General features: G+C 40.5%; 2 protein-coding genes and 1 non-coding gene across 3 annotated transcripts; 2 read left to right on the top strand and 1 right to left on the bottom strand.

Moving 5' to 3' along the window:
- The first annotated feature begins 263 nt into the window (after positions 1-263).
- On the top strand, positions 264-420 carry LOC114802753 (U1 spliceosomal RNA). Its single transcript, XR_003751778.1, has one exon. It is a non-coding gene; the product is annotated as a U1 spliceosomal RNA (small nuclear RNA).
- A 2,886-nt stretch (positions 421-3,306) lies between these two features.
- Positions 3,307-6,357, bottom strand: gpx7 (glutathione peroxidase 7). The gene is made up of 3 exons (XM_029001298.1): positions 6,145-6,357; positions 4,916-5,177; positions 3,307-4,095 (listed from the first exon to the last, which is right to left on the bottom strand). The coding sequence occupies exons 1-3, from the start codon at positions 6,274-6,276 to the stop codon at positions 3,932-3,934; spliced, it is 558 nt and encodes a 185-aa protein (XP_028857131.1). The 5' UTR covers positions 6,277-6,357; the 3' UTR covers positions 3,307-3,931.
- A 357-nt stretch (positions 6,358-6,714) lies between these two features.
- tut4 (terminal uridylyl transferase 4) lies at positions 6,715-26,533 on the top strand. The gene is made up of 30 exons (XM_029000851.1): positions 6,715-6,866; positions 8,091-8,597; positions 9,034-9,152; positions 9,656-9,772; positions 10,794-10,971; positions 11,131-11,219; positions 11,432-11,483; positions 11,572-11,641; positions 11,782-11,908; positions 12,068-12,187; positions 12,265-12,441; positions 13,634-13,808; positions 14,758-15,335; positions 16,076-16,226; positions 16,304-16,390; positions 16,529-16,632; positions 17,342-17,399; positions 17,692-17,795; positions 17,884-17,973; positions 18,293-18,406; positions 19,053-19,130; positions 19,944-20,121; positions 20,218-20,265; positions 22,965-23,047; positions 23,263-23,378; positions 23,474-23,628; positions 23,896-23,996; positions 24,928-25,462; positions 25,814-25,984; positions 26,072-26,533. Exons 2-30 carry the CDS (start codon positions 8,159-8,161, stop codon positions 26,149-26,151), a joined length of 4,494 nt encoding a protein of 1,497 aa, XP_028856684.1. The 5' UTR covers positions 6,715-6,866; positions 8,091-8,158; the 3' UTR covers positions 26,152-26,533.
- Positions 26,534-27,004: the final 471 nt, after the last annotated feature.

Raw genomic sequence — 27,004 nt, 5'->3', positions numbered from 1 at the left:
TTCTCCATAGTCCTCCTCCCTTTGGCCTTCATCCATGACCGCTCGGATGCGCTCTGCCCAACACCACCTCAATGTCTTCTGCAATCTGTAAGGCTTCTGCTGACGATTTGTGTTGTCTCAGGCGAGTCTGCTGTTGTAGCTGAATTGCCCATACGGCCCTCAGAAACGCATCAAGCGCTAAGCTGGCCCTGGCAACCTCTGGGGGCTCTTTATACTCTGTACTCACCAGGCACTCAACATCCGCCACCAAGGGTCCTAGCTTCTTACTTACCTGGCAGGGGAGATACCGTGATCAAGAAGGCGGTTCACCCAGGGCGAGGCTCAGCCATTGCACTCCGGCTGTGACACCTGCGAATTCCCCAAATGTGGGAAACTCGACTGCATAATTTCTGGTAGTGGGGGACTGCGTTCGCGCTCTAGGGGCAGTGGTGGCCAAGCGGTTAAGGAAGCGGCCCCATAATCAGAAGGTTACCGGTTCGAATCCCGATCCGCCAACGTGCTACTGAGGTGCCACTGAGCAAGGCACCGTCCCCACACACTGCTCCCCGGGCACCTGTCATGGCTGCCCACTGCTCACTCAGGGTGATGGGTTAAATGCAGAGGACAAATTTCACTGTGTGCACCGTGTGCTCTGCTGCTGTGTATCACATGTGACAATCACTTCACTTTACTTTCTCCCCAGGCTGTCTCTCCCGATGATGCAGCTGTTCCTTGACCCGCATTGGCCACTCCCGCTCACCAAAGCGCCACCAGTCTTGCCCAGGTCACCTCTCCCTCGGCCAGGTCTACTAGTACCTGGAGGGCAGACCCCTCTAGTGCCGTGGTGAGCTGCACTGTTTTTAAGCTCTCGCTCCAGCCCGCCACTGATGCTATCGACTGAAACTGCCGCTTGTATGCAACCCAGGAGCTCTTTCCGTCGTATCGCTGCACCTTTGGCAGTGTTGATATTCCAGCAGAGGTGCCCCACGACGAGGAGTGTGCAACCCGTTGCTCTTGGCTAACGACGTGGGAAGACGGAGACAAATCCCAAAGCTCGCTTGAATCGCCTAACTCCTCTAGCGACTGCTGCAGACCGTGTAACAGGCTATCTATCTTGTGAACCAGGCAGGGGCGCCGCTCCTCCTCACTGGGCACCCAAGATGTCTTCGGGAGAGTGACCTCTTTCCCAGCGACCTCTTTTGTGATGGCTGGAAAATCACTTTTTGGAAGCAAGCTTGCATCTTATTCACTCTTGATTTAATTCTTGTGTCTTATCCACTCTTAATTTAATATATATAGGCAAAATCTCTGAGAATTATAAAGGAATATAAAAGCACTGATTAGAAGGTGGTAGATTTCTGACACCGATTACTCAGATTCTAGACATGTTCTGTACAATTAAATGTTTTGAACATTTCCATAGAAGATAAAAAAGCTTACTTTATTTCTGGCCTCACTACTCTCCACTTCCTAGACTTCCTGGCGCTAACAGACACCTGGATATCTCCTCAGAACACAGATTGAAGGCCCTCAGAACACATTTGCTGCCCTCTCTTTTGCTTACACATTCTTCACACTCACTGTACCTACAGGATCCACAACTGTCCCTCATCCATCCGTCATTCGACACAACCTTCACACTGTCTCACCTTCATCTGTATCTTCCTGCATTCTTTCACATCTCCCTACCTCTGACTCATTCTTCTCCTTACCACTAGAGATAGCTACTAACTCTTTCCTCACCTCAGTTTCCCTTTCCATGGATCACCTCTGTCCTCTATCAACAAAACCCAAAAGAACCTCTGCCCCTGCGCCCTGGCTCTCCAATACATTGCACAGTAATCGAAGAGTACAGCGGACAGAAAATACAAAAAATCACAGCTTGACTCAGACCTATTGCATTACCAGAATCTTCTGCGCAAATTTTCCACTAACTTCACTACTGAGAAAACTGTTTTCTACAAGGCAAAACTTGAAGCCTCTGCCCACAACCCTCAAAAACTCCACAACATTTTCTTATCCCTACTCAACCCTCCGACTCCCCCTGCCCCAACAGCTGATGATTTTGCCAACTTCTTCATCACTTCATCTATCACAGAACAAACTCCTGGATCCTAACCAGTCTGGCTTCAGAACAGCTCATTCTACTGAGACTGCCATTCTGGTTAACCACAAGACTCTCTTGTCAATCCTGGAATTCAGGGCTCAGCAAGGCAGGAGTTTGCTTCCTACCTTGATGAGCAATCTGTCTCATGTAAATTCTCCACTGGTGTCCCTCAAGGCTCAGTGCTAGTTCCTCTCCTTTTCTCCCTCTACACGAGATCACTTGGTGAGGTAATTTACTCACATGGAATATCCTACCACTGCTATGCTGATGACACACAACTCATCTTCTCTTTTCCTCCCTCTGATCTTCATGCTGCTTTCCAAAATCTCTGCATGTCTAACAGACATCTTATCTTGGATGGCAGCCCATCACCTCAAACTCAATCCCACCAAAACTGAACAAATATTCATACCTCAAACATGGAGTAGCACCATCCTACCCACAGCCCTTATTACACCTCGCACTGCACCTCGTATACTCCGAGCCTCCAGTACTGCTCGCCTGGTCCCTCCATCTCTGAAGGTAAAAGGAAGACATTAATCTAGACTCTTCTCCGTCTTGGCCCCTCGGTGGTGGAATGTACTACCCCTTGAGGTCAGAACAGCTCAGTCACTGAGTGTTGAAATTCATAAAAATTAATTGATGAAAAAAAAATAGCAGGAAAAAACTGATGTGTAGTGAAAAACAACCAGGACAAGAAACAAGGGATTTCATTTCATTCATTGATTAAACTGCTATAATGGGAAATTAAATATATTTGTTTACAAAATTAACTTTTTGGGTGACCAAATCGATTACTGGGCCAAATCCTGACTGATGGCAACATAATCACTGCTTTTTTTGTTTATAATTTGTGAGTTTTTGAGGATTTACCACAAGATCTCAATTGTCCGGGGAGTTTCCTAGCCATGGGCCCAGAATTTCATTGTTTAGTTTCTCGAGCCTCTTAGTTTTCACTTTGGCCTTATGGCATGTTCTGGCACCCTGATCCCGGAGCTGAATCATCTTTAAGAGAATGTCCTGGAGCTTCCATATCCAACAGCATGTAATGGAAGGCATTGTTGTAGTGCATACAGGAGGAATCAAACCAGCTCAACTCTCAGTTGGGGGGCTTGATGGGATTGCTATTATGGGTCACCACCTCCCCTGTATAATGTACTCCACCACAAGTACCCTTTGACATGGTGCATGGGGAAGATCCCACCCAGTGACTGACACCATGGGATGAGAACAGCTCTTTATTTCTCTCTCTTTCCTTTTGTCTCTCTGTTTCATTCTCCATATCCCCACGGCTGCCTGGTACTATCAGGGTGCCCCAACAGCCCAAACGACAGTGAAGGACATATCTCCTAACACACTAAACTCTAAGAATATATATCTCATGTGCTTTAAGATTTCTTTCTGCAACAATACTGTCTGATGTGCTTAAAAGTGATTTCCTCCTCAAACAACACTTGACACAAATATTTCACTCTTACCACCAGGTGCCGCTATATACTTGTCTGTCTTCGCAATCATTTTAATATAGTTTGCTATATTTGTGCAGTTATTTTAATCTAATAGAATTGTGTAAGAAACAAAATGTTTACATGTAAATCGTTATTAAAACATACAAAATTATGTTTTTAAAAATACAAGATTTTTGCAAAATCACATCAGAAACCACTGTGTCCCAATTTTTTAAAAGCTATTATTGCTAAGAAATGGCTCTTAATTATGACTTTTAGAAAGAAAGATCATTCAGATTAAACTAGTTTCAAAAAGTGAAATTGCAAACATTTTAGTTTTCCAATCAGTGTAACAGTGGTTTCAGTAGTGATCATGTTTGTACTATGATCTGGCTCATTAAAGCTCTTCTTTCTTCTTTAGGATAATCTGCCGTACAAGTTCCGCAATCTTGGGACGGATTTCTTTGACTGAGACCTTGGGACCCCATGCATCAACTACGTTTCCATTTATATCAGTAAGATACTTCCAGAAATTCCAATCTGGCTCCTTCCCAGATGCCTCTGAAACAGAAATAAAAAATAAGCATAAACACATCATAATTTCCATTAATTAACAAATATAACAAAACTAAAATTTCACAAAATGTAGGTCTTCTGTGCCTGTAGGCTTTCTCAGATCCTTATATCTCTTCAAGTAATTTTTTTGTGGGGGCATACCAAGGACTCCTAGATCTTCTTCATGCAGAAGTTAGTTCTGGCTGTATGTTTGGGATCATTGTCCTGATGGAGACTAAATTTGGGGCCAATCATATGCTTAAATGATGGTATTGCATAATCTTTCTCAGTATTGATGCAAAATTATTAATGCTAAACAAATTTCCAAGTACATTTGCAGAAAGGCCCGAATTTCCAAGAAAGCCCCACTGTGTTTCACTGTTACTTGCAGACACTCATTATTGTACTGTTCTCAAGGCATTTGGTGAACAAAATGTCATCTGCCACATACAAATAATTGAATAAATGTCAGCCTGCCTCCTAATACATTAACAGCATTTACCAGATGCCCTTATCCAGAGCGAATTACAATCAGTAGTTACAGGGACAGTCCCCCCCTGGGGCAACTTAGGGTCAAGTGTTTTGCTCAGGAGCACAAGGGTAGTAAGTGGGATTTGAACCTTGGTCTTCTAGTCCTTAGGCAAGTGTGTTACCCACTAGGCTACTACCACCCTAATACGGCTACACCGTGGTAGATCAAGTCTCTTCCTCTTCCCTGTGCACTGCTCCCACTGCGGAGCCACAATTGGGACTGATGTGTGCTCTCTGGTGTAGTTTCTCAGTTGGTCATGTGTAAGTTATACAAACCGTTCCTATTGCTACTTACGTGCAAGGTATTTGTAAGCATTGTTGGCACCAGTTCCAACTACAGCAATTTTGCTGAATAGGGGGAAAGAGACACCGTATTCACGTCGCACAAAGTTGTCAATTTCCTTGTCACTGCCAGGTTCTTGCTGTCCAAACTGGTTGCAGGGGAAGGCCAACACATTGAAATGGAATGGGCCAAAATCACGCTGAAGCTGCTGTAAATCCTTGTAATGTTCTTCAGTAAATCCACACTCACTGGCAACATTGACCACTAATGATACCTGCAAGTATTCAAAGTTTCAGTTTTACAGACATATTGGCATCCATTTTGTCATGTTATTACATTTTTTTCATACAAGAGAGTAACAGGGTTAAGCTTTAAATAATGTTAGTGCAACCCTGCAATGTTCTGTAAATGGCTTTGATGGCACTCACTCTCCCTACAGTACTCCTTATATTACATGCAGCTAAGAGCAATGGGATTTCAAGAAATTTTGTTCAGTTTTTCCAAAAAGCTAAAAAATCCATGGCAATATCTTATTACGTTAATACCTAATTTGAGAAATTTCAAAATGAAGAAAAGAGATGCACAGTTGTGTATGAACATTTTAGTGCATTTTTCTCTCTAATCGCAAATGCAACACATACACATGTTGAAAAAAAATAGGGGCATCCAATGTCGTTTTGGCGACCTCTATTGTTACAAAATGGTCTAAAATATGGATTTACAATACACAAATAATGAATAATTACACATTTAAATGATTTTATGTCATAATCCAAAGTGTTTTCTGTATTGTTCTATATTTTTTGTATAGAATGGTGGGACCGTTATACAAATAAATGAGTAAGATAATATTACAGGAAATTCCGCTAGTTTACGCATGTTTAGGGGAAATCATATCTTTGATTAAAAAATGTATTGATACTTATTGTTTTAAAAAATAGTCAGCGTTTTAAAATAATGTTCTTACAAAACAACACATTTAGTGGATAAATATTTACTGGATATCTGATACCTTGGAAAATGATAATCGCTGTCGGTGAGGTGTCATGCCACGTAAACTCCGTTCACATGCAAAGAAGTCAGAACACGACTATTCAAGACACTCATAAGTAGCAGCTTATAGCACGAACACGTCATTGGGCACCCACATGCACTGGAAAAATGCGTGCAACTAGGACAAACAACGGATAAGTCATGCAAAAAAAGCCACTATTTCTGCCTGTCCCATCACGCAGACTTACCGAGCCCCTGTACTTTTCCAAAGACACTAAGCGGCCTCTGCTATTAACCACTTTAAAAGTGTAAAAGTCTTTTTGCTTGGCTTCAACAGAAAATGAAAGAAATATTAGGAGGGTGAGTGCGGTGAGAAGCATTTTGAACAATGAGGTAGTCAAGGAGTCTTCAAATTCTTCTGCGCTGGAAGGAGAGTTTCCTCCTTGAGACCAATAAAATTTCACCGTGTCACCGCTCTACATGTCCATATATGGATTTCCAGGGCTGGGCGTAGTTAATACGTTTGCTAGAGATGTTTAGGCACCGTATTTATTATTGCAATTACATCAAACTTTATTAACCGATAGGTATTTCCAGTTTCAGTTTCATTCACTGTTAACAATTCAACTTTCAGGTTTGTAATTCCATGCGTTTTAAATATCGGAAAGGTATAAGCTAAATGAGTGGTATTCGCTATAATCATTTGTCTAAATTGTCTCAATACAAGAATTGTGGTAAAATGAATGGACTTTATGACAAAAACTAACGGCAGTAAACAATTACAATAATAACAAATGGATCCAGGAACAGGCCGTGGCTACCCATAATGCTCTGCGTCACCAAGTTAACATGGCGGCTGCGGTTGGTGTTTTGATCTGGGCCGTGGATGTGAAAACAAAAAAAACTTGCTGAGAAGATGGGCTGCGTCTCAGTTGTTATTTGAACTACAAGCAGAACTACTTTTATAAACGTAAGACGAATTGTTCGTTTACTCTCTATGTTAAACTATTAAAATATGCGCAAAAATCACTTACGTAGATATGTAGATATCTAGGCAACTAGCAAACAGGCTAACAAACAGCTAGTGGACAAACGGCGCTGTGATGCTAGATGACTTAATCACGTTTTTTTTCTATCGGGTGGTATTTTCGCCTAGATATGTATTGAACGGAGTGACGCGCGTCGTGGTTAAATGGTATACAGATCACAGTTGCTGGCCTGTTTAGCTAGCATAGATGTCAGAAGAACGTCTGAATTTTAAACAGTAAAGTCAGTTCAGAGGATGTCTGAAATTATTACGTATTTAACAACTGAACCGACATCTGCTTTAAGCAGATTGAACATAAGACAGACATCATGGGTAGTGGATATGTATTCTGTTACAGTGCATGGTGCATAGATTTTTGCAGTGACCAGTGTAACAGTACATATAGCTTCAATGGGTGGTAGTAGCCTAGTGGGTAACACAGTCGCCTATAACCCAGAAGACCCAAGTTCAAATCCTGCTTACTACCATTGTGTCCCTGAGCAAGACGCTTAACCCTAAGTAACTACTGATTGTAAGTCGCTCTGGATAAGGGCGTCTGATAAATGCTGTAAATGTAGATAGCAGTGAATAACAGTGAGCATTCAGTTGGTCTGGTTGGGAAGTGTGATGGCATGTCCTTGTCCAGGTTCTGTTTCAGGATGCTCTCCACAGTGCCAGCATAGAATGTTTTTATGGTGTGTGGAGACACTGTTCTCTCTGGAGATTACTTTTTTTTTTTTTTTTTTTTTTCTTTATCCACCCTGCCACTCATTAATATAAATGCTTTGGTTAATGGCAGGGTTCTTGCACTTGTCTGCATTAAGATGAATTTAAAAGAATCCTTATGAACCTCAAGTTGTTGACTCTATGCAGTGACTAAAGATTTTTTTCACCTCTCACGTTCTTCAATAGACATGTGGCTGCCATCAGTGTGCTTTTAAATTGTTCTTAACTAAAATTTCAGTCCGTTTGGCTACAACTAACTACTAATCCAGCTCAGACAGACAAGCCTAATCATATGATTGTAGCCAATGAGAATCAAAAAGCATCTTCTTGGAAAGCTAAAAATATTCAATATTCATAGAATTCATTCCTAGAAGTGATATGTTCAATACGAATAATAACGTTTAAGACAACTTTTCTCAACAAAAAACTTTTTCTGTGAAGGTTTTAACTAGCCTGGAGTCTTCCACAAAACACATCTGAACATCAGTCTGGGCCTAAGAGGTAGAAAAATGGAGGAGTCCAAAAAATCTCAAAAGCCCTCTTGCTCTGAAGTTAGATGTGACAAAATGACATTTTCCAAGTCTCAGAAGGAAACTCAGCTGAAGGATGGTGCAAAACCCCCAAGCCGAAGCAAGGACTGTATCTCCAAAATGAGAGATGATCGCAAAGATAACCAGAGTCATGGATCATACAAGACTGTGACTGGAAGTTCTCAGGACATGGGTCGGCCCAAGCCCCGTAGATTGACTGGCAGGACGACCTCTGGGGATGTGGAAAAAGGGAAGGGGCTCTCACCACAGCATCAGCAAGGTGAAGTCCTGCAGACTGTGCAGGAGGCCCATGTTCCAGGTGTGAATGGAAATGGCAGAGAAACTGGAATGTCCCACTCCGACCCACCAGAAGATGGTGTGATGCAGGGCAAACAATCAAATGCAAAGGAGCTGCAAGGTTTGTCTAAAATTCATTTCTTCACCCTGTCAGTGTCGTCAGTTTTTCTGTTTACATTTTTTCCAATAAGGGTGATTCAGTGAGTGCGTGAATATTGGTGGACTGAATTTGTTGTTACTTTTTGATTGTGGTAGTAGCCTAGCAGGTAAGACACTCAACTTTGAACCGGATGACCACAAAGTCACAGGTTCAAACCCCACTTGAAGGGATTGTCATTGTGATGCACAGCACATGGTGACACAACTCTAGAACCTTTTTGTTGTCCGTCACTGTTGCAATAGCTCAAAAACAATAGCTTACAAAATCAACATTTCATATTTTGGTAGTCTCATGTAATCCAGTATTTTTTTTCTATTAATTTATTAACCATATCTGCTCTCTGTTGGAGCATATATATTAATGGGTTAATTTAGTTGTTCTTGCTTTTGGTTGTTAGAAGAAAACTTTGGTCATTGTGTGGTGGTGGATGAGTCTAATCTGACAACAGAACAGCAGTTGGGGTTGAAACAGACAGAGGAGAGGCTGCACAGGGACTACATCCACCGGCTAGTTAAGGTAAGAAATAGTTTACATTGATAAATGTCACTTGTTTGTGTCATTTTACTGGTACATGTGGAATGGAGAGTTCAAGAAATGTACCAATTTAGTTACATTTTTGTGTTTGCTTTTATTATTTGTAATCATTTAAAATTTTTGTGATTGACAAACTCAACAGGAATATATTGAAATGTTTTGGATCATTTAGAAACGTCCTTGTTTAAAAAGACATCAAATGGATCAACTCCTGTCCAGACATTGTTTATATAGCAAATAGAAATGGCTGTTAATGGATGGGATGTCTGGATATATGTATGTATATATGAACTTCATTAATCATCAGTTCCAGTGGAAGGCTGTGTTCATTAAACTAAATGTGTCACTGTAAAAGCTTAACATTTTGCATTATTTTTTCTGGTCTGGTAAATGCTGTAAATGTTTACATCCTTCTGACTGTTGTGAATGCCATATCTTTGCCAGACAGGTCTCTCAATCTTATGTCTTTGTGTTTGTTTGTATAGCAGTCCCCAGAATACCCTAATTTCCAATACCTATGCAAACTTTGCTCAGTGCATGTGGAAAATATCCAGGGTGCCTACAAACACATTAAAGAGAAGCGTCACAAGAAAAACATTATGGTGAGTAGAATCACGCCCCTATAGAGCAGGGGTTGGCAAATCTTTTAGCTCAGGGGCTGCATTGACTTAAAATTTGACAGACTTGCCGGGCCAGCATCTGATGCTTACAGTGCATCCAGAAAGTATTCACTGTGCATCACATCACTTTTTCCACATTTTGTTATGTTACAGCTAGGGCTGCATGATATAAACTGTATGTGATATATTTAGATTATACCCACCTCTCAAAAATGACAGTCGCATCAGCTCCACAAAACCACTCCCACTTTCTGCAGGAGGCATTCATTTTGGGTGAGAGCACAGAGCACATGTCAGGGTCTCTGCGGCTCTTTAAAAAAAGTCCTAAATTTGAGTTTCCAAAAAAACAAGGCCTTAAATATAATTAAAAATGACTAAAATCTAGATTTAAAGATTATAAAAATAAAAATAAAAAATATATAAAATAAAGCCTTAACTAAATTGCCCAGATATTGTTTTATCTGGTCTACAGTTATACTATATGTTGATGTGTCTGTAAAAAGTTTATTAGACAATTTCCTGCTGCAGTGCCTTTGCTATGGTTACATCTTGCCCTTTTAAAAACAGTTGCGTTTCAATTTTCATTATTATGTCCTGCAATATATACAGTCTACGGTTATTTATTTTTTTTGCAATATGACTTATGCCATATCACACATCCCTAGTTACAGCCTTATTCCAAAATGAATACTGCCTCAAGCCTTTTTGAATATGATGCCTTGGCACACCTATCCTTGGCCAGTTTGGCCCGTTCCCCTTTGCAGCAATATCCATTCGGTTGGATGGGAAGCGTAGTTTTTTTTAATCTGTTTTTAAAATCTACTTTCCTTAGTTAAACTGAGGTTCATCTTCTTTTCACAAAATAAACCAGCCCTTCTGGAGCTGGAGTTATAAACCACTTCTCTTCCAGAGGTTATGGCAATCCATGTCGAATTTGGTCCATAATGATTTATGAATTGATTTTTGTTTGCATGAGCTTTAACTTTTGTGTCTTTCTTTTCAGGAGAAACAGGAGGAAAACAAGCTCAGGGCCCTGCCTCCTCCCACTCACGCACAGATCAAGGCCGTGGACTCAGCAGTGATAGAGGCTGCTCAGCACCATGGCATCTCCGAAGATGATTTCCAGGAGCGGCAGGCCATGGTGCATAGGATGGAGAAGATCGTACAAGAACAGCTGTCAGGTAGCACAGCAGCACCCATTTTCCTTCAGAATGACTCATGGTCAATGGCTGTCATGAACAGTTTAAATGTATTTGAGAACTGCTATTGAAACTAGAAGGTATTGTGGATGGTGTTTTTGACATTCACTTTTCCCTTTTATTTATTTGTTTGTTTCTTAGTCTGTTCTCTCCGTCTTTATGGTTCTTGCCTGACACGTTTCGCCTTTAAGACAAGTGATATCAACATTGATGTAACCTACCCTTCCACTGTAAGTTTTTTTTTTTTTTTTTATATTTCATTCACATTTCCCTAAATTATGGCCTTAAATATCATTAAAAATATCTAGCAGTCCTTAAAGGTCTTTAAAATACTGCAGACCCAATAAGTCAAATTAAACAAGCCTTCATGGCTCAATAATATAAATGTATGAGACAGATTAATTCTATTTGATTTTTTACTCATATCTGGCCTTGTGTTCAGATGACTCAACCTGATGTTCTTATAAAATTGCTGGAAATCCTCAAGAATAGCTGTGAGTTGACCAGTTCAGTTTCAAATGTTCATTAAATGCCTATTGTCTGTTAGTAAATTGGTTGGAGTTAAATTAACTCTCATTTTAGCTCAGTACACTGAAGTGGAATCTGACTTCCATGCCAAAATCCCTGTTGTTTTCTGCAAAGATGTCAGCAGGTCAGTGCTTCTGAATCATTGGTGGTCATAAGTAACCATGTCTTGCATGTGTTGCATTTGAGTCAATTGTCTTTTCTCTCTGCCAAACTCTGCTTTCTCTTTTTTTATTATTATTATTTTATTTTTTTATTTTTTTCCAGTGGGCTTATGTGTAAGGTCAGTGCAGGTAATGATGTGGCATGTCTCACCACCAACCATTTGGCAGCTCTAGCTCACCTGGAACCAAGACTAGCACCACTCGTCCTGGCCTTCCGCTATTGGGCGAAAGTAAGAACATCCTTGCATTTTTACCAGAAATTCTGTGTTTGATTTGATTGCACTTGGATTCTTTCATTATGTAGATTTGTGATTAATTACCTGTTAATTACTTTGTATTCGGTCATTAATGATAAATCACTGTTAACACTGTACATGTGTTTGTCTCAGTTGTGCCACATCGACTGCCAGGCAGAAGGTGGAATCCCATCCTACTCATTGTCCCTTATGGTCATCTTCTTCCTGCAGCAGCGGAGTGAGCCTGTATTGCCAGTTTACCTGGGACACTGGGTCAGTAGTTCATCATTCAGGTCTGTTCAAGATTGAATCATCCACTTTATATTAAATTCCTAGCCCTGTCCTCTCAGATTGAAGGCTTTGACGTGAAGCGCGTGGATGAGTACCATCTAACTGGTGTGAAGCTGGACCAGTTTGTTGGTTGGGAGCACAGACCCCCTAGCACTGGAGAGGGCAGAGGGGAAAACAGGGGGAAACCTGACCAGAAGCCCCCCACCCAAAGGAAGAGTGATTCATTGGAGGGTCTGGTGAGTCGTCATTTTTACATCCAATCACCAAGCACCTGCAATGCTTTGCATGTTTTCAAGCCAGGACAGGCTAGGGGAACTCGTATTGATGTTCAGTAATCTCACAAAGTGATATTTTCGTATTAGGGGTCCTTTTCTAAAGTACTGCACACTAAATGAATGTATTTATTGATAATTATGAAGCTACACGGCAAAATTTTGCACTTGCCAGCAGAGATGTTCTGAGAGTGGGAGTTCTTTATATTAACATTTCCCTGAACCTAAAAAGTACACCACCATTCAAAAGGGAATTTATACATTTTTTGTGCATTAAAAGGACATCAAATTGGTCACCTCCTGTGCAGATTGTTGATGTTGGAAATTACGGTTAATAAATATATTATATGCATGTCGAGAGACCCATTATCAGTTCTATATAATCATTATTAGAAAACGTGGTATAGGTGTGTTATGGACCAAACAGTCAGGCAAAGGACACCAGATTTTCAGTTCAGGAGTAGGATTTATTTTCCAAACAATAAACTTCACAAAGCGACAAAAAAAAAATGAAAAGGCCCATAAAAGATTCCAACTAAACAGCCCTACGCAGTGCAAAAGGCTGGCATCTTCACTTCAGAGAATCAGAGAAGCATGTTTGAATGAATTTGGAACCCTGTCCAAATATGGCGGCAGTATTGACACAAGTTGAGAGGCTGAATGTGACATTTAGTTTGTATATTTGTGTAATATCTGCTAAATTCTTTTCTTTTGGAGAACTTCGAATCAGGACTGGGTGAGATGGCCAAAAAAGAAATGATTATTTATTAAAAGTTTCAGAAGTGGCAGACAGCATGCCCTCAATTGACCCGAATCATTGTTTTTATTTTAGATATATCAACGGAAGTTATTTTAATTCATTAATACCATTGATTTATTGTCGAGCTCAACTTCACAATTGAATTTTGTTTTTAAATGATTGCTAATGATTCAAAATAACTTCAGTCAAACTCTAATCTGAAGTCTAATTAAATCCCTTTATCAGTTAAATCAGTTGCTTCATTTGTTTATTGAGAACAGTGTTTTTCATGGGTGATGGTGTAGATGTTGTTTACAGAATTATACTTCTATAATTCTGTAATAATTCTATGGCAAAATTAGTGAATTCAATGTGGATGTAATGTGTCCCTAAATACCTGTGTTTTGGGTTCTGTAGACGTCCTTGGTACATCAGCAGGCTAAGAATGTGTCTCTGGGGCAGCTGTGGCTGGAACTCCTTCGGTTCTACACGTTGGAATTTGCTCTGGAGGAGTACATTATCAGCATCCGTCTGCGTGAGCTGCTCCCCCGTGAAATGAAGAACTGGCCCCGCCGAAGACTGGCCATTGAGGGTGAGAAAAATCTCTGCAGTTCTAACCTCTCTATCAGACTTTCCTCTGTCCATATTTTTCTTAACCTAAAAAGTGCATAAGGGGACATTCAAAAGGGAATTTATACATTATTGGTGCATTAAAAGGACATCAAATTAGTCTCCTCCTGTGCAAATTGTTGATGTCGGAAATTACTGTTAATTAATTTATTATATGCATGTCGAGAAACCCATTCTCAGTTCTATATAATCATTATTAGAAAACTTGGTATAGGTGTGTAATGAACCAAACAGGCAGGCAAAGGACACCAGATTTTCAGTTCAGGAGCAGGGTTTATTTTCCAAACAAGGGTTTATTTTCTGTGAAAGAGTCCAACTAAACATAACTAACTCATAATTATGAACACTAGGACATCAGCTCAACATAACAGACCTACCACACAGAGACAAAGAAAACATTTAAAGTGACGTTTTAAAAAAAAAAAAACGGAAACACAATAGACATTAATCAACAAAAACCCAAATCTGCCCTTGGAACCCACAAGCAGTTTCCCCTGCTGGATATACATGTAAATTCCAGACTTGCATAGTGCATCTACATAATAGGCCAAAGGTTTGGACACACCTTCTCATTCAATGTGTTTTCTATATTTTCATGACCAATTACATTGTTGATTCTCACTGAAGGTATCAAAACTATGAATGAACAAATGTGCTGTTATGTACTTTTGGCTGTACTGTATATATAATATAACCATAATATACTGCTCATTTTTAAAAGAAAAAAGAAGTTGCACATACATAAGCCACACTTATTTAGTGACAGTCGGCTGTGACTGTTGAGTTTTTCTGTGGGCGTTGACAATGCTGTTTATAACATTCAGTAATCTGTGCATCTGAACATTAAAACATAATGTTTATTCCTCTCTTTCACTATACATTGTAAACATTGTTGTTCTCTCCACCTCCAGACCCCTTTGCTCTGAAGAGAAATGTGGCACGCAGCCTCAACAGTCAGATGGTTTTTGAGTACGTCCAGGAGCGCTTTCGCTTTGCCTACAAATACTTTGCTTGCCCACAGAGTCGCAACAGAGATCTGGGCAAACTGCGCATCACCACCCAAAGAACAAACCTCAATCTCAACCATGACCAAGAAAGAAAGGAGATGAAAAGCACTGATGAAGGCAATAGGGAAACTGCCTATGTCAAGGGACAGCAAGGAGTAAATGGAGAGGATGAAAGTGAGGAAGAGGGGGAACATGGAGAGGAGGATGAAGGTCTGAGTGTCAAAGTCAAAGACTTGGATTTAAGAGGGCAAGAAATGTCCAGCTTTACAGCAACCGACCTGCTGAAGTCTGTCAAGAGAGCAGAGGGCCAGGAGCTCCCATCAGCTGATTCTCCCCATTACCCTCAAAATGGCCTGCTGGACAGCGCAGAGGAGGAGGAGGAGGAGGATGGAGAGAAAGATCTGGTCACTGAATTGCAGAGGGACATTCCTCCAGAGGACCTGCATTATGTATTTGACAGAATGATTTTCACTGGAGGCAAGGTAATGTACCTGTCATTAATCAGATAAGAAAGCATATTGCTCAGATGACCCTCTGCCTCAACAAAATAAGAGATTGACTCAATAATTTATAGAATATTAATGAAATCACATATTGGAATCATGTTCTGGCAGGAGTTCCTCTACAAAAATTACTCTTTTTGCAGAACCCTGTGCACTCCCTTTTATGTGTTTCTATACTGTAGGAAATTAAGTCAGTAATTCTTAGAACACAGTGACACATTAGAACATTTGTGGCCAACTTGAGTAACCATACACTTATTGGTTAACGATGAGTGCTATGCAGCACTATGAAATCAGTGCATCTTTAACCAATGCATATCTGGTGAACTTGTGTTTGTTCTTGTAGGTCGTTCTTCTCACTAGTTCTGAATTTCTGTAAGAGAAACTGTCTTCATTGAAGGTGTTTAAAATGCTAATTGTGTTATAAAAGTAATATTCTGATTTAATACTGAATGGGTTCCTGACCTTTTAATCTTTTATTAAACACAGCTGATTTGAAGATAACCGTTTCTTCTTGAGAAACTGTCCACTATTATTACTAAAAAACAGCAAATAATTTTCTCCTTGCACATGATGCTGTGAACACTTATTTTTGTACAATTTAAAGAACGTTTAGAATAAATCCTTAGGCTTTATTTAAAACAATTATAATACTTTTTTTTTTTTTTTTTAGAAATACATAACATTTGCCAGCCTGCCATCCTAATTTGTTGTGTCAGCCTCCCACAGTTGTTTGCAGCATTTGCAAAAGGGATGGTCACCACAAGGATGAGTGTCCTGAGGATTTTAAGAAGATTGAGCTAAAGCCACTGCCCCCGGTGACTGATTGTTTCCGCCAGATCCTTGATGGACTCTGCAATCTGTGCTACTGTAAGCAAATACCTGCACTCTGGGGAAGAATATACTGTTGACTTAGAGTGATTTTTCTTTTATTTTTTTGTGTTTAGATGAGTTGTCCCCTACCCCAAGTGAGCAACAGAAACGGGAACAGATTTTGGCTAGTTTGGAGAGGTTCATTCGGAAAGAGTACAATGGTAAGTTCATTTTCTATCCTCTGAACACATTGTTGTACATCAAATTGAGGGGAAAATATTTCATCATACATGGTGGATCCGCCTCCTTTACAATGGCTTTCTGATTGCAAGATGCCCCAACAGTGTCTTTCCTTGCAGAAAAGGCCCAGTTGTGCTTGTTTGGCTCCTCTAAGAATGGCTTTGGATTCCGTGATAGCGACCTGGACATCTGTATGACACTGGAAGGTCACGACACAGCAGAGGTATGGAGCAGATTACCTTGACCATCCATTTGTGTATAACCTGTATAAACCTGTATATTTAAAAACTCCATCTCATGAAGCTGCTTTGCTCCCCATGACATTTATTTTTTCCAGCTTATGAATTACATACAAACCCAAACCCACTGTGGAGCATTTCTACTCTGGGTCAGGTGACTGACTGTAGCCACTGCCCCCGTTCGGGAATATCTGGACCACGATCTTCACAATCTCAGATTGGTTTTAGAATACGATATGTTCCCAATATTTCTATGTTGTGTGAAGTGAAAGTGAAGTGATTGTCACTTGTAATCCTCTGCATTTAACCCATCACCCTGAGTGAGCAGTGGGCAACCATGACAGGCACCCGGGGAGCAGTGTGTGGGGACGGTGATTTGCTCAGTGGCACCTTGGCAGATCGGGATTCGAACCGACAACCTTCTGATTATGGGGCCGCTTTCTTAACCGCTAGGCCACCTCTGACCCATGTGAACCATGTGGAATTTACAGAGATCCTCCCCCCGAATGGCTGGTCGTTTTTTTTTTTTTTTTTTTTTTTCTTTTGTCGCACCATTGAGAATTGGTCGCACTCTAGAGTCTTACTGTCAAACAAGTATTTTATGACTGCTATGACGTCCATGCTTCACCCTTTTGATCTTTTGCCAGCTTCATGTGCTTTTTTTTGTTTGTTTTTTTGCTCCTCTCCTCATAGAAACTAAATTGTAAGGAGATAATTGAAGGCCTTGCAAAGGTACTAAAGAAACACACAGGTATGTGATAACTTGGAAATGGGTGGTTTTTGTTAGTGATTTAAAAAGCAAGCACAGCACATAGTGCACACAAAAATATTTTCTTCTACATTTAACCCTTCACCTTGTGAGCAGTGGGCAGCCATGAAAGGCACCAGGGGAGTATTTTGTGGGGACTTAATCTTTATCAAGGGGACCTCAGTGGCACCAGCTCAAGATTTTAACCCTTAGCCGCTAAGGACACCACTGTTGGTTTTTGAATGGGCTAAGATCCCATTTACTATTCACACTTCTTGATGGGTCCTTTGCTCAGGTCTACGGAACATCCTGCCAATAACAACTGCTAAAGTACCTATTGTGAAATTTGAACACAGACAGAGTGGCCTAGAAGGCGATATCAGCCTCTACAACACCTTAGTAAGAACTTTGTATTTGCCTTTATATTTCTAATAATACTCTAAATAATGCAATCATTGGGTCAATTTTAATTTTGACTCCCCTGCAGGCGCAACATAATACTCGCATGCTGGCTACATATGCTGCAATTGACCCACGTGTGCAATATCTTGGATACACAATGAAAGTTTTTGCAAAGGTTAGTTTTGTTTGTTTTGATCTTGTTCATATTGGTGGGGACAACACTGAAGATATGACAGTTTGATACAATGTAAAGTAGTCCATGTTATACAACAACACTTATTTCTTATATAGCCCAAAATCACATACAGTATGTCTCAATGGGCTTTGGGTCAACTTTATACAAACTATACACTGAAGATATGACACTTGTCCCAATCTTGTCCCAAGGAAATGTATAGTAAAACTATTTACAAAAAGGTAAGGGTACACTCACAAGTACAGGCTTGTTTTTTCCAAATGCTGAAAATCTCAGTATGATCTGCTTTGCTGTACAGCGTTGTGACATTGGTGATGCATCCAGAGGCAGTCTGTCATCTTATGCTTACATCCTCATGGTCCTGTACTTCCTGCAGCAGAGACAGCCACCAGTCATCCCAGTCCTTCAAGAGGTAAAATCCTCTCATATGCTGTGTTCTGTCACACACAAACTTGAGTGTTTCCCATTTAGGTTAGTTCCTATTTAGACCAAAATTACTGATCATCAAGACAAAAAGTTTAGAATTCCACCTGTCTTAAGTTTTATTTCAGTCTTGGAATGTCTTGCTGTGGAGAGGCAGGCAGCTCTGACAGCAGAGGAGGAGGGAGGCCTGTACAAACCTTATTCACATTAATTAGCCAAATTGCACCAGAAACATTTTCTACCTTTTTGTGCATTTTTCATGTGCCACATCCTAATTATTGGCCATTAAAACAAGTTTTGCTTTCTACTTCCAATTGTTATAATAAAAAATATGTTCACTTTTCAGTAACATAGACCTGCATAAAATTTATCGAATCCGTATGAATGTTGACAACTCTATATATAGCGCCACAAACTGGCACCCTTCACTTTCACATGAAGATTTTATGTTTAATAACTTATTGCCAATGACATTTCGAATACAGGGAACAGAGGGTTCGGAAGTCTCAAATGAGTACTTCACCTCATAAAACCATTGTGTGTGCATCTGTTTTTGTATGACAACAAAATTGAACACAGAATATGTAACTTTGCTACTCTGTGCTTTTGTCACTTTTCTATTTTTATACTTGAAGATATTTGAAGGAAAGAGCACTCCACAAAGGATGGTGGATGGCTGGAATGCATTCTTCTTTGATGACATTAATGAACTGGTAAGCTGCTTTTAATGTGCTATGAGACTGCATTTAATTTTTTGGTGTAAATGCTGACTTATTTGTGTCACGTAACTGGACCACCTAGGAAAGCAGAAACAGGCGATTCCCACAACAAAGGTAGCACTGGCCGAAAAACAGCTTTTGTTCCATTTTCTGTATCTTAATGTATAACATTTGAGTGATCTTGTGTGGATGGGTCCTTAATAAAACCCTACAAGGAGAACAAGAATGCATAATGAAGCGCCTGTATGCAGAAATGAAAACCCCTGTCCAGGGAAGCACCAGGATGTCTGTGAATTTCCACAACGTTAAACTATGAGTGGCCAAAGCTGCAATGTCCAAGGATTAGCATAAAAATGACAAAGCAAAGAACAAGAAGGCAGGGAGGCAGCACTGGAGAACATGGAAGAAAAAGAGCGATCTTACTGGGTTTGCCAAGTCAGTCATTCAAGACATTCAATGACTGAGCGACCAGGGAGCAGCCATCTTGCCCATTTAAAGGAGTTGCGTCACCTAGATTCCACGGTCGCTCCCGGTCACGTGAGCGGGATTACGTGACACACAATGCATTTATGATGGAATTGGGGTTGAATTTGAAATGAGCAAATTGTCTCATTTAACAAAGACAAATTGTCTTTAAATGTTTTTTAAATACAATATTGACTCATGTGACTAAAGTCTTTTTAGTGTTAATTTTTCAAATTTAAAGATTTAATGTATATCTCAGCTTTGCTTGAATTCAGGTTGCATATTTAATCCCTTGAACAGTGTAATTGTTTACATTTTTTGTTTTCTCATGGTTTACCATAGCGGCGATGGTTTCCAGAGCTTCAGCGCAATAAAGAGTCAGTTGGAGAATTGTGGCTGGGTCTGCTTCGCTTTTACACAGAGGAATTTGACTTCAAGGAGCATGTTATCAGCATCCGCCAGCATAAGCGCCTCACCACTTTTGAGAAGCAGTGGACTTCTAAGTGCATCGCTATTGAAGGTAGCTTATTATCTAAAGTAGATTATGTTGGGATTTTCTTCATTGTTTTGTGCCAGCTTTTCTAATATTTGTATTTTTATTTATTTTTTTTTAAAGATCCGTTTGACTTGAATCATAACCTTGGTGCTGGGGTCTCTCGCAAAAGTAAGATACATAACATTTGCATACTAGTTCTAATTTTGCTATAACTCCTTATGCAGAGCCACCAGAAAGTATTCATACCTGAAATAGACTTTAACAAAATTGACAGAAATTGAAAAGCGGTGCATGCATGCACACCTTTAGCTTTGAAGCGCTAACATCTTCCTTTATATGCCATTTAATTAGACAGTTTTCTACCTGGGTGTGTGTCCAGGAAGGCTCAACAGCACCACCTAATGACTTCCACATCTATTTCAAACTTCACATGACTGATAAGGGTGTGGTCCTAACTAAGTGTATGTGTGAAGTTTCATGAATAGTCAAATTCTTTACACTGCTTTTTAAAATATTATATACCTTTTGATCTAAAGAGATTTAAAGCCTCTGGGATGATGTATGGCTTAACTGTGGAATGGCGGCAAATTTTAATGATTCGCAAAGAAAAGTTGTTGTCATTTGCTTATACAACACTCAGGATTGATAAGGTTGCCGGCTTGACAAAGTGTATGTGCAAAGTTTCTTGGAACACCTGAAGCGCCACTTACCATTAACTTAAAAAAATGACTTATTTTGGATAAATTGTTCCGCTTAAGATTATTATACACGGCTCAAACAAAACAACACAATGTAACTCCGGGTCAATCACTTCTGAGAGATCAATCTGTCCACTTAGGAAACAATACTGACAATCAATTTCAAATACTGTTGTCGGCATATCCTGCCGGCAGGATATGCCCGAAACACCTCCCCAGGGAGGCGTCCAGGAGGCACCCTGACCAGATGCCCAAACCACCTCAGCTGGCACCTTTCGATGTGGAGGAGCAGAGGTTCTACTCTTGAGATCCTCCCGACTGTCTGAGCTCCTCACCCTATCTCTAAGGCTGCGCCCGGCAATCATACTGTGGAAACTCATTTCGGCCACTTGTATCCGCAATCTTGTTATTTCGGTCATTACGTAGATCGACCGGTAAATCGAGAGCCCTGCTTTCTGGCTCAGCTCCCTCTTCGCGACAGATCGGTGATGCAGACGCTACCCCAATCCGCCTGTCGATCTCCTGCTCTCCTGTCGACCCCTCTCCCGACCTGGAGTTGGCAAGCCACCCTTTTCCAGTCGAGAACCATGGTCTCAGACTATGGTGCACCTCAGTGGCACCTAGGTGGTTCGGGATTCAAACCAGCAACCATCTGATTATGGGGCTGCTTCCTTAACCACTAGGCCACCACTGCCCCACTGCACCAAATGTACCGATGGGCATCCTTATGTTCGAACATGGTGTTCGTTATGGCCAAACTGGGGCTTGCACAGAAGTCCAATAACAAAACACCACTCTATTTCAGTTCTGTCAGGCCATTTCTCCCAATCACGCCCCTCCAGGTCATGTTGTCATTGCCCACGTGAGCGTTGAAGTCCCCCAGCAGGACAATGGGAAGGGAAGCTACCCTCTTGTCCCTCAGGTAAACCCCAATAAACAGGCTAACAGTGCCAACCCTCCGCCTCTCTCCTGGAGAATCTCCAGCAAAGGAGAATGTCCAACCTCTCTTGGGGGGACTCCATGAGGGTGATCTGAGGGCCCGCCTTGGAAACCCTGAAGGAGCTGGGTGGCTCTACACTAGAAATAGGAGCAAATGGGCTTCAATGGGCCACTGCTTGCAAAAACGTCAAGCAGACCATTTGAAATTTTCCAAATGGCTTATTGGAGACTCCTCAAACAGGTGGAAGAAGGTTCTGTGGTCATGAGAATAAAATATACATTTTTGACCAAGAATAACTATCTAGCGCAAAACCTAAAACCTCTCATTGTGGTTTGAGAACATGATGTGGGGATGTTTTTTCATAGGGAAACTGGTCAGAATTTAAGGAAGGATGAATGGTGCAAAATCTAGAGGAATTAATGAGTGAAAACTGTTTAAGTCTTCCAGAGATTTGATACTGGGACAGGTTTACCTTCCAGAACGACAATAACCCTGAACACATTACTAAACCAACACACCAGTAGTTTAACATCACAAATCATTCTCCAGTCAAGACGTAAGCCATTCCTCCCTAAAAGGCACATAGCAGCTGCTTTGATTTTGCCCAAAAGCACATTACAGATTAAGGATTCTCTAAATATGAAGGAAAATCCTTTGGTCTAATTAAACCAAAATAAAACTTTTTGTCCTGAACTCAAAACGTCATGTCTGGCTAGCACCATCCCTACTATAAAGCATGGTGGTGGCATGCTGACTGGCACTAGCCAGGCAATCCATAGATACTTAAAAAGTCTTTAAAAGTCTTAAATTGAATTTAAGGCCTTAAACATCATTATTTTATTTTTTTTAAGGATTTGAATCCTGCAGACCCAATAAAATTTTTGTACTGGCAACCTCTAAATTTGTAAATTCCTCTGCTAGTTAGTTTGTCAACAGACATTTATAACGTTATTGAAACAAGACTCCTAGTAAATGATGAACATGTGACTTATAACTATACTGAAATATGTTGTTTAATATTGAGATGTCGGGTGACTAACGGATAATTCAGGAGACTGGAAACCATCCATTTCATTTTAACACCCATGTGATACAAGTTTTCTTAATGCAGTAATATGCCCAAGTGCAATCAGTGCAACATTTCTACTTCATGACATTGGGTCAACATACATTTTCCACCACCCATTTCTGAATGTAAATTGAATTGTCTATGTACCTTCCACTTTTAGTGACAAACTTCATCATGAAGGCCTTTATTAATGGCAGGAAACTGTTTGGCACCCCATTCTACCCACAGCCTGGCATGGAGGCGGTATGATTTCACATTTATTTTTACAAGGTTCTTTGAAAACCAAGAATGCTGATTAACAACCAGTGAGCATAATCTTGCCACTTTTACCTCTTTTCAAACATTGTTTTCACTTGCATATACATTTTTAAAATGTCTTTTGATTTGTGTTTATGCCAAATTATAAGGAATACCAAATTGTCATTTTGTTAATTTTATTTATTTGTCTCTCTCCTCAGGAGTACTTTTTTGACTCAAAGGTGCTGACAGATGGAGAGCTGGCTCCCAATGACCGCTGCTGCCGGATTTGTGGGAAGATTGGTCATTATATGAAGGATTGTCCCAAAAGACGGAGGTGCCAAGCCTTAGTTTGGGATTAATTTTTATAGTATGATTTGTATTAGTCTTTCATGATTCTTTCATGATTTTCACTGTTCCTGTCATACTTAGAATGAAGAAAAAAGAGAATGAGAAAGATGAAGAAGTGAAGGAGGAGGACAGGGAGCCACGAGAGAGACGCTGCTTCCACTGTGGGGACATTGGCCATGTTCGACGTGACTGCCCTGAATTCAGGCACCTCCGCCAGAGAGCTTCTGCTGGTCCAGGTAGCCAATTAGAAAGTATGTGCAGACACACTTGTTTTAATATGTCTGTGGAACTGTAAGGCCATATGAATATGAGGCAGCTGGTGTTATGATTAAAATTACTATGCCTTTACGTTATTTTAAGATGAACACTAACAGTACTACTCTCATTAAGGCCATTCGGGATTGTTTAGTTTTTTTCTTTCTTGTTTTTTTTTGTCAAGATTATATCAACATGTACACCGTAGGCCAATTATAATTTTGTAAGTCTCAAATTATATTTCTCAGTTCCCCACATGGTGCGACCCATGGTCTCTCAGTCCATCCCAATCCCTCAGAGTGGTGTGCCCCAAGAACGCACTGGCAGAACCAGGCAGCCCTCAGAATGTGTAAGTACAAAGATCAATCTACACAGACATTTAAGTGTTCATTATGATCAACTAGGGCTGCACGATTTGGGGAAAAAGACATATTGCGATTATTGAGATCAATATTGCGATATGCGATTGCGATATGATAAACATACAAACTACTTATAACCTGAAATGCCCAGTGCTTTCAAAATACAATATTCTACAAAATTAAATAAATCACAAAAAACTCTTTTACATTACTGTCGAACGACAAACCCTGGTAAGGCTAAACAACTGTTTTGATTATATTTGGCCATTATAAAATCCCATATTATAGTTCTTACGCTTAACCAAAACGTTGTTTGGAGGCTGACTTGAACACAGGAATGCATAGCTTCGCTAGCTTAGCCTAGCTTAGCTAAGGTTAAGACTTATAAAACGGGGATTTTATAATGGCCAAATATATTAAAAACAATTTTCCAGCCTTACCTATGAAATGTAATCCCTGGTTTGGAGCATACAGCGGTTTGTACAGCCCCAAGCAGCACAAGAGTGAGGCATTTTTACTTCTCTCCATAGACATGTATATGCTTCACGCCACAGCAGAGCCTCTCGCAATATGGCGGCGACGTTGACGTACGATGCAGCGCGTCATGTGGCGTCTAACCATATGTCTCCGAATCGAAAGTCATGTGACCAAATACGTCACATCCGACTGAAGTGAGACTCGCAAACTTTGAGAGAATGGATCGGATATGTTGCCGATCCAATCCATGTACTAATCATTTAAATCGCAGTTTTTTGCGTTCATGTAATCGCACAGACTGACATCACGATTACGATTGCGATTAGATTAATCGTGCAGCACTATGATCAACTGACCTTTTTAAATATTAGAATTATTATATTATATAATTTTTTTTTTGTTGTTCCTTCCCTGTCAACCCCCCACCCTCAACCTCACTAGTCTGATACTCGACAGACACCACCGTACTCCCCTCAACCCAGTGCTCAGTTCAGCCAGGGCTCCTCCCAGGCTTCCAGCTCACCACAGCCTCCCCAAAACAAAGGCCCTGCTGGTGCTGCCAAGCCATCTCCTCATCCCCAGGTTCAGATCCCTCTCTTTCCCCCTGGCTTCCCTCATTCACACACGGGTCCCTTCCAGCAAGGGCTGCAGGCTCTGGGGCTGTTGCAGCAGCATGCTCAACAGCACCACACATCTGTTAGCCTCACCTCTGGGCCAGTGATGCAGGGCATATCTGCTGCCACCAAACCCTCCCCGCCTGGTCTCAAATTCCCTCTGTGTCCTGGCAGTGCAAGCAGAGGCAACGGCCCCTCAGCCGGCCCCTCTGCTATGAACCTCAATGACCCTAGTATCATCTTCGCCCAGCCAGCTGGTAGCCGGCTTGGCATGAGTGGGTCGGGCTGTGATGGGCATCACTGGAACAACCACCACCTCAACCCTGGAGCACTTGTGGGAAATGGCACAGTGGGAAAGTCAGGTACACACTGGGTGTCTGCTATCTGTTATTTGGTGAAAAAATATATATATTTTGGGGTTTTTCTGCTCAGACTAAATATACTTTGGATTTGAGAGTAATGGGTCCATGTCTATGTAGGGTTGGGCATTAAAACAATAAAATACAACTTTTTGACTGTGGGGAACCATTTCCAGTCCTGTGCCTTTCAACCATTGTTTGAATAGAATCAGGTGATCTGCAACCTGAACTATGAGGCAGGTTGAGGCATAGATGAAAAATGTGCTATCATGTGAACTTCCTGGAACAGGATTGGGAATAACTGCTTTAATATGCTTTGGTTTACATTTTACAGTTTAGCATTTTTCCCCACAGACTCTCCTTATTACAGTCAGTTTAGTAATGTGAGCCACAGTTCACACACATGGGAGCACAGCAACTCTCCTCAGTATGCCCTTTCACCGTCCTGGTCCTACCGTATGCCCCAGAGCTTCCTGCAGCAAGGCAGTGGAGGTTTCCAGCCCAGCAAGCCTTACATCTCGCAGGGTGAGGTGGTTCAGTCTTTAGAAAGTCTTTGCTTTTAATTTTCATCTTTATTTTTAAATTTACTGATGTCCCACTTGTTCCGTGTAGGTTCTGTTGTGGCCAATCAGCATTTCCCTCTTCTTCAGAATGGGCGGCACAATCTCAACTTCATCCAACACAAGAAATAACGCTGCCAGATTTCCTTTGCTTTTTGGAATTGTTCCTGAAAACAGAAAAAAACATAATATTTTAAAACTTTACATTGTTTAGTCAAAAGCCTTTTTAAAACAAATTTTATCATTTTTGTACAGTTTTTACTTTTTTTCTCTTATGGTGTCATCACATTGATTTGTGATAAAATGTCATATTCCCCCTTTTTTGAAGGGGTTAATGTTTTTATTTTATGTGTAAAATAAGGAAATGTATTCTCTTTATTTTTATTAGCTCAGTTCCTATTTTGCTTGCATAAGAACAAAGGCTTTGATTAGAAATGTGTTTTAAAAAGAAACAAACGATATGTAGTGCCAAAATGAAGTGGGGAAATTGAAAAATAAAAAAAAAGCAAACACATATTGTTATTTATTTATTGAAACCCATACTTTGCATTTTTCTTTACAAATCTGGACTGCAGTAATGACCATTATAATCTATTAGACTGGTGCTCTTATCTATTAGCAATTATTTTGACTTTCACCCTTTCTGTGCAGTAGTTCCTAAGATCTGATTTAATTTATATATTTATATTTTTTGCTTTAGAGAGTAATTGAGACTGGATGTTCTTAGTCTGACACCATGTATTCACACCAATCAATCTTAATCAAATAATATGCATAAATATGCATAATGTGCCTCTTTAGTTGCCTCATATGGTTTCCAAAACCGCTCATACCATTTTGGAGTATAACCTCTACATTTACATTTTAGAGCATTTATCAGACACCCTTATCCAGAGTGACTTACAGTCAGTAGTTACAGAGACAATTAAAGGTAATTGTACTTTGGATTCAGTAATTCAGAACAGTGAATGCAATGTACTACCAA

Source organism: Denticeps clupeoides, chromosome 13 (assembly GCF_900700375.1).
Source record: "Denticeps clupeoides chromosome 13, fDenClu1.1, whole genome shotgun sequence".
NCBI classification, from domain to species: Eukaryota; Metazoa; Chordata; class Actinopteri; order Clupeiformes; family Denticipitidae; genus Denticeps; species Denticeps clupeoides.
The sequence above is the reverse complement of the archived record's forward strand: the minus strand, read 5'-3'. Positions and strand labels throughout refer to the sequence as shown.

Bases quoted from the DNA above. Each gene is read 5' to 3' on its own strand.
- gpx7 (XM_029001298.1), bottom strand. From the start codon at position 6,276: ATGCTTCTCACCGCACTCACCCTCCTAATATTTCTTTCATTTTCTGTT. The intron at 5,178-6,144 runs GTAAGTCTGCGT...GAATACTTGCAG, and splicing joins TGGAAAAGTACAGGGGCTCG to GTATCATTAGTGGTCAATGT. The intron at 4,096-4,915 runs GTAAGTAGCAAT...TTTCTGTTTCAG, and splicing joins TGCTTACAAATACCTTGCAC to AGGCATCTGGGAAGGAGCCA.
- tut4 (XM_029000851.1), top strand. From the start codon at position 8,159: ATGGAGGAGTCCAAAAAATCTCAAAAGCCCTCTTGCTCTGAAGTTAGA. The intron at 13,809-14,757 runs GTGAGAAAAATC...CTCCACCTCCAG, and splicing joins CCGAAGACTGGCCATTGAGG to ACCCCTTTGCTCTGAAGAGA. The intron at 17,796-17,883 runs GTAAGAACTTTG...ACTCCCCTGCAG, and splicing joins TCAGCCTCTACAACACCTTA to GCGCAACATAATACTCGCAT.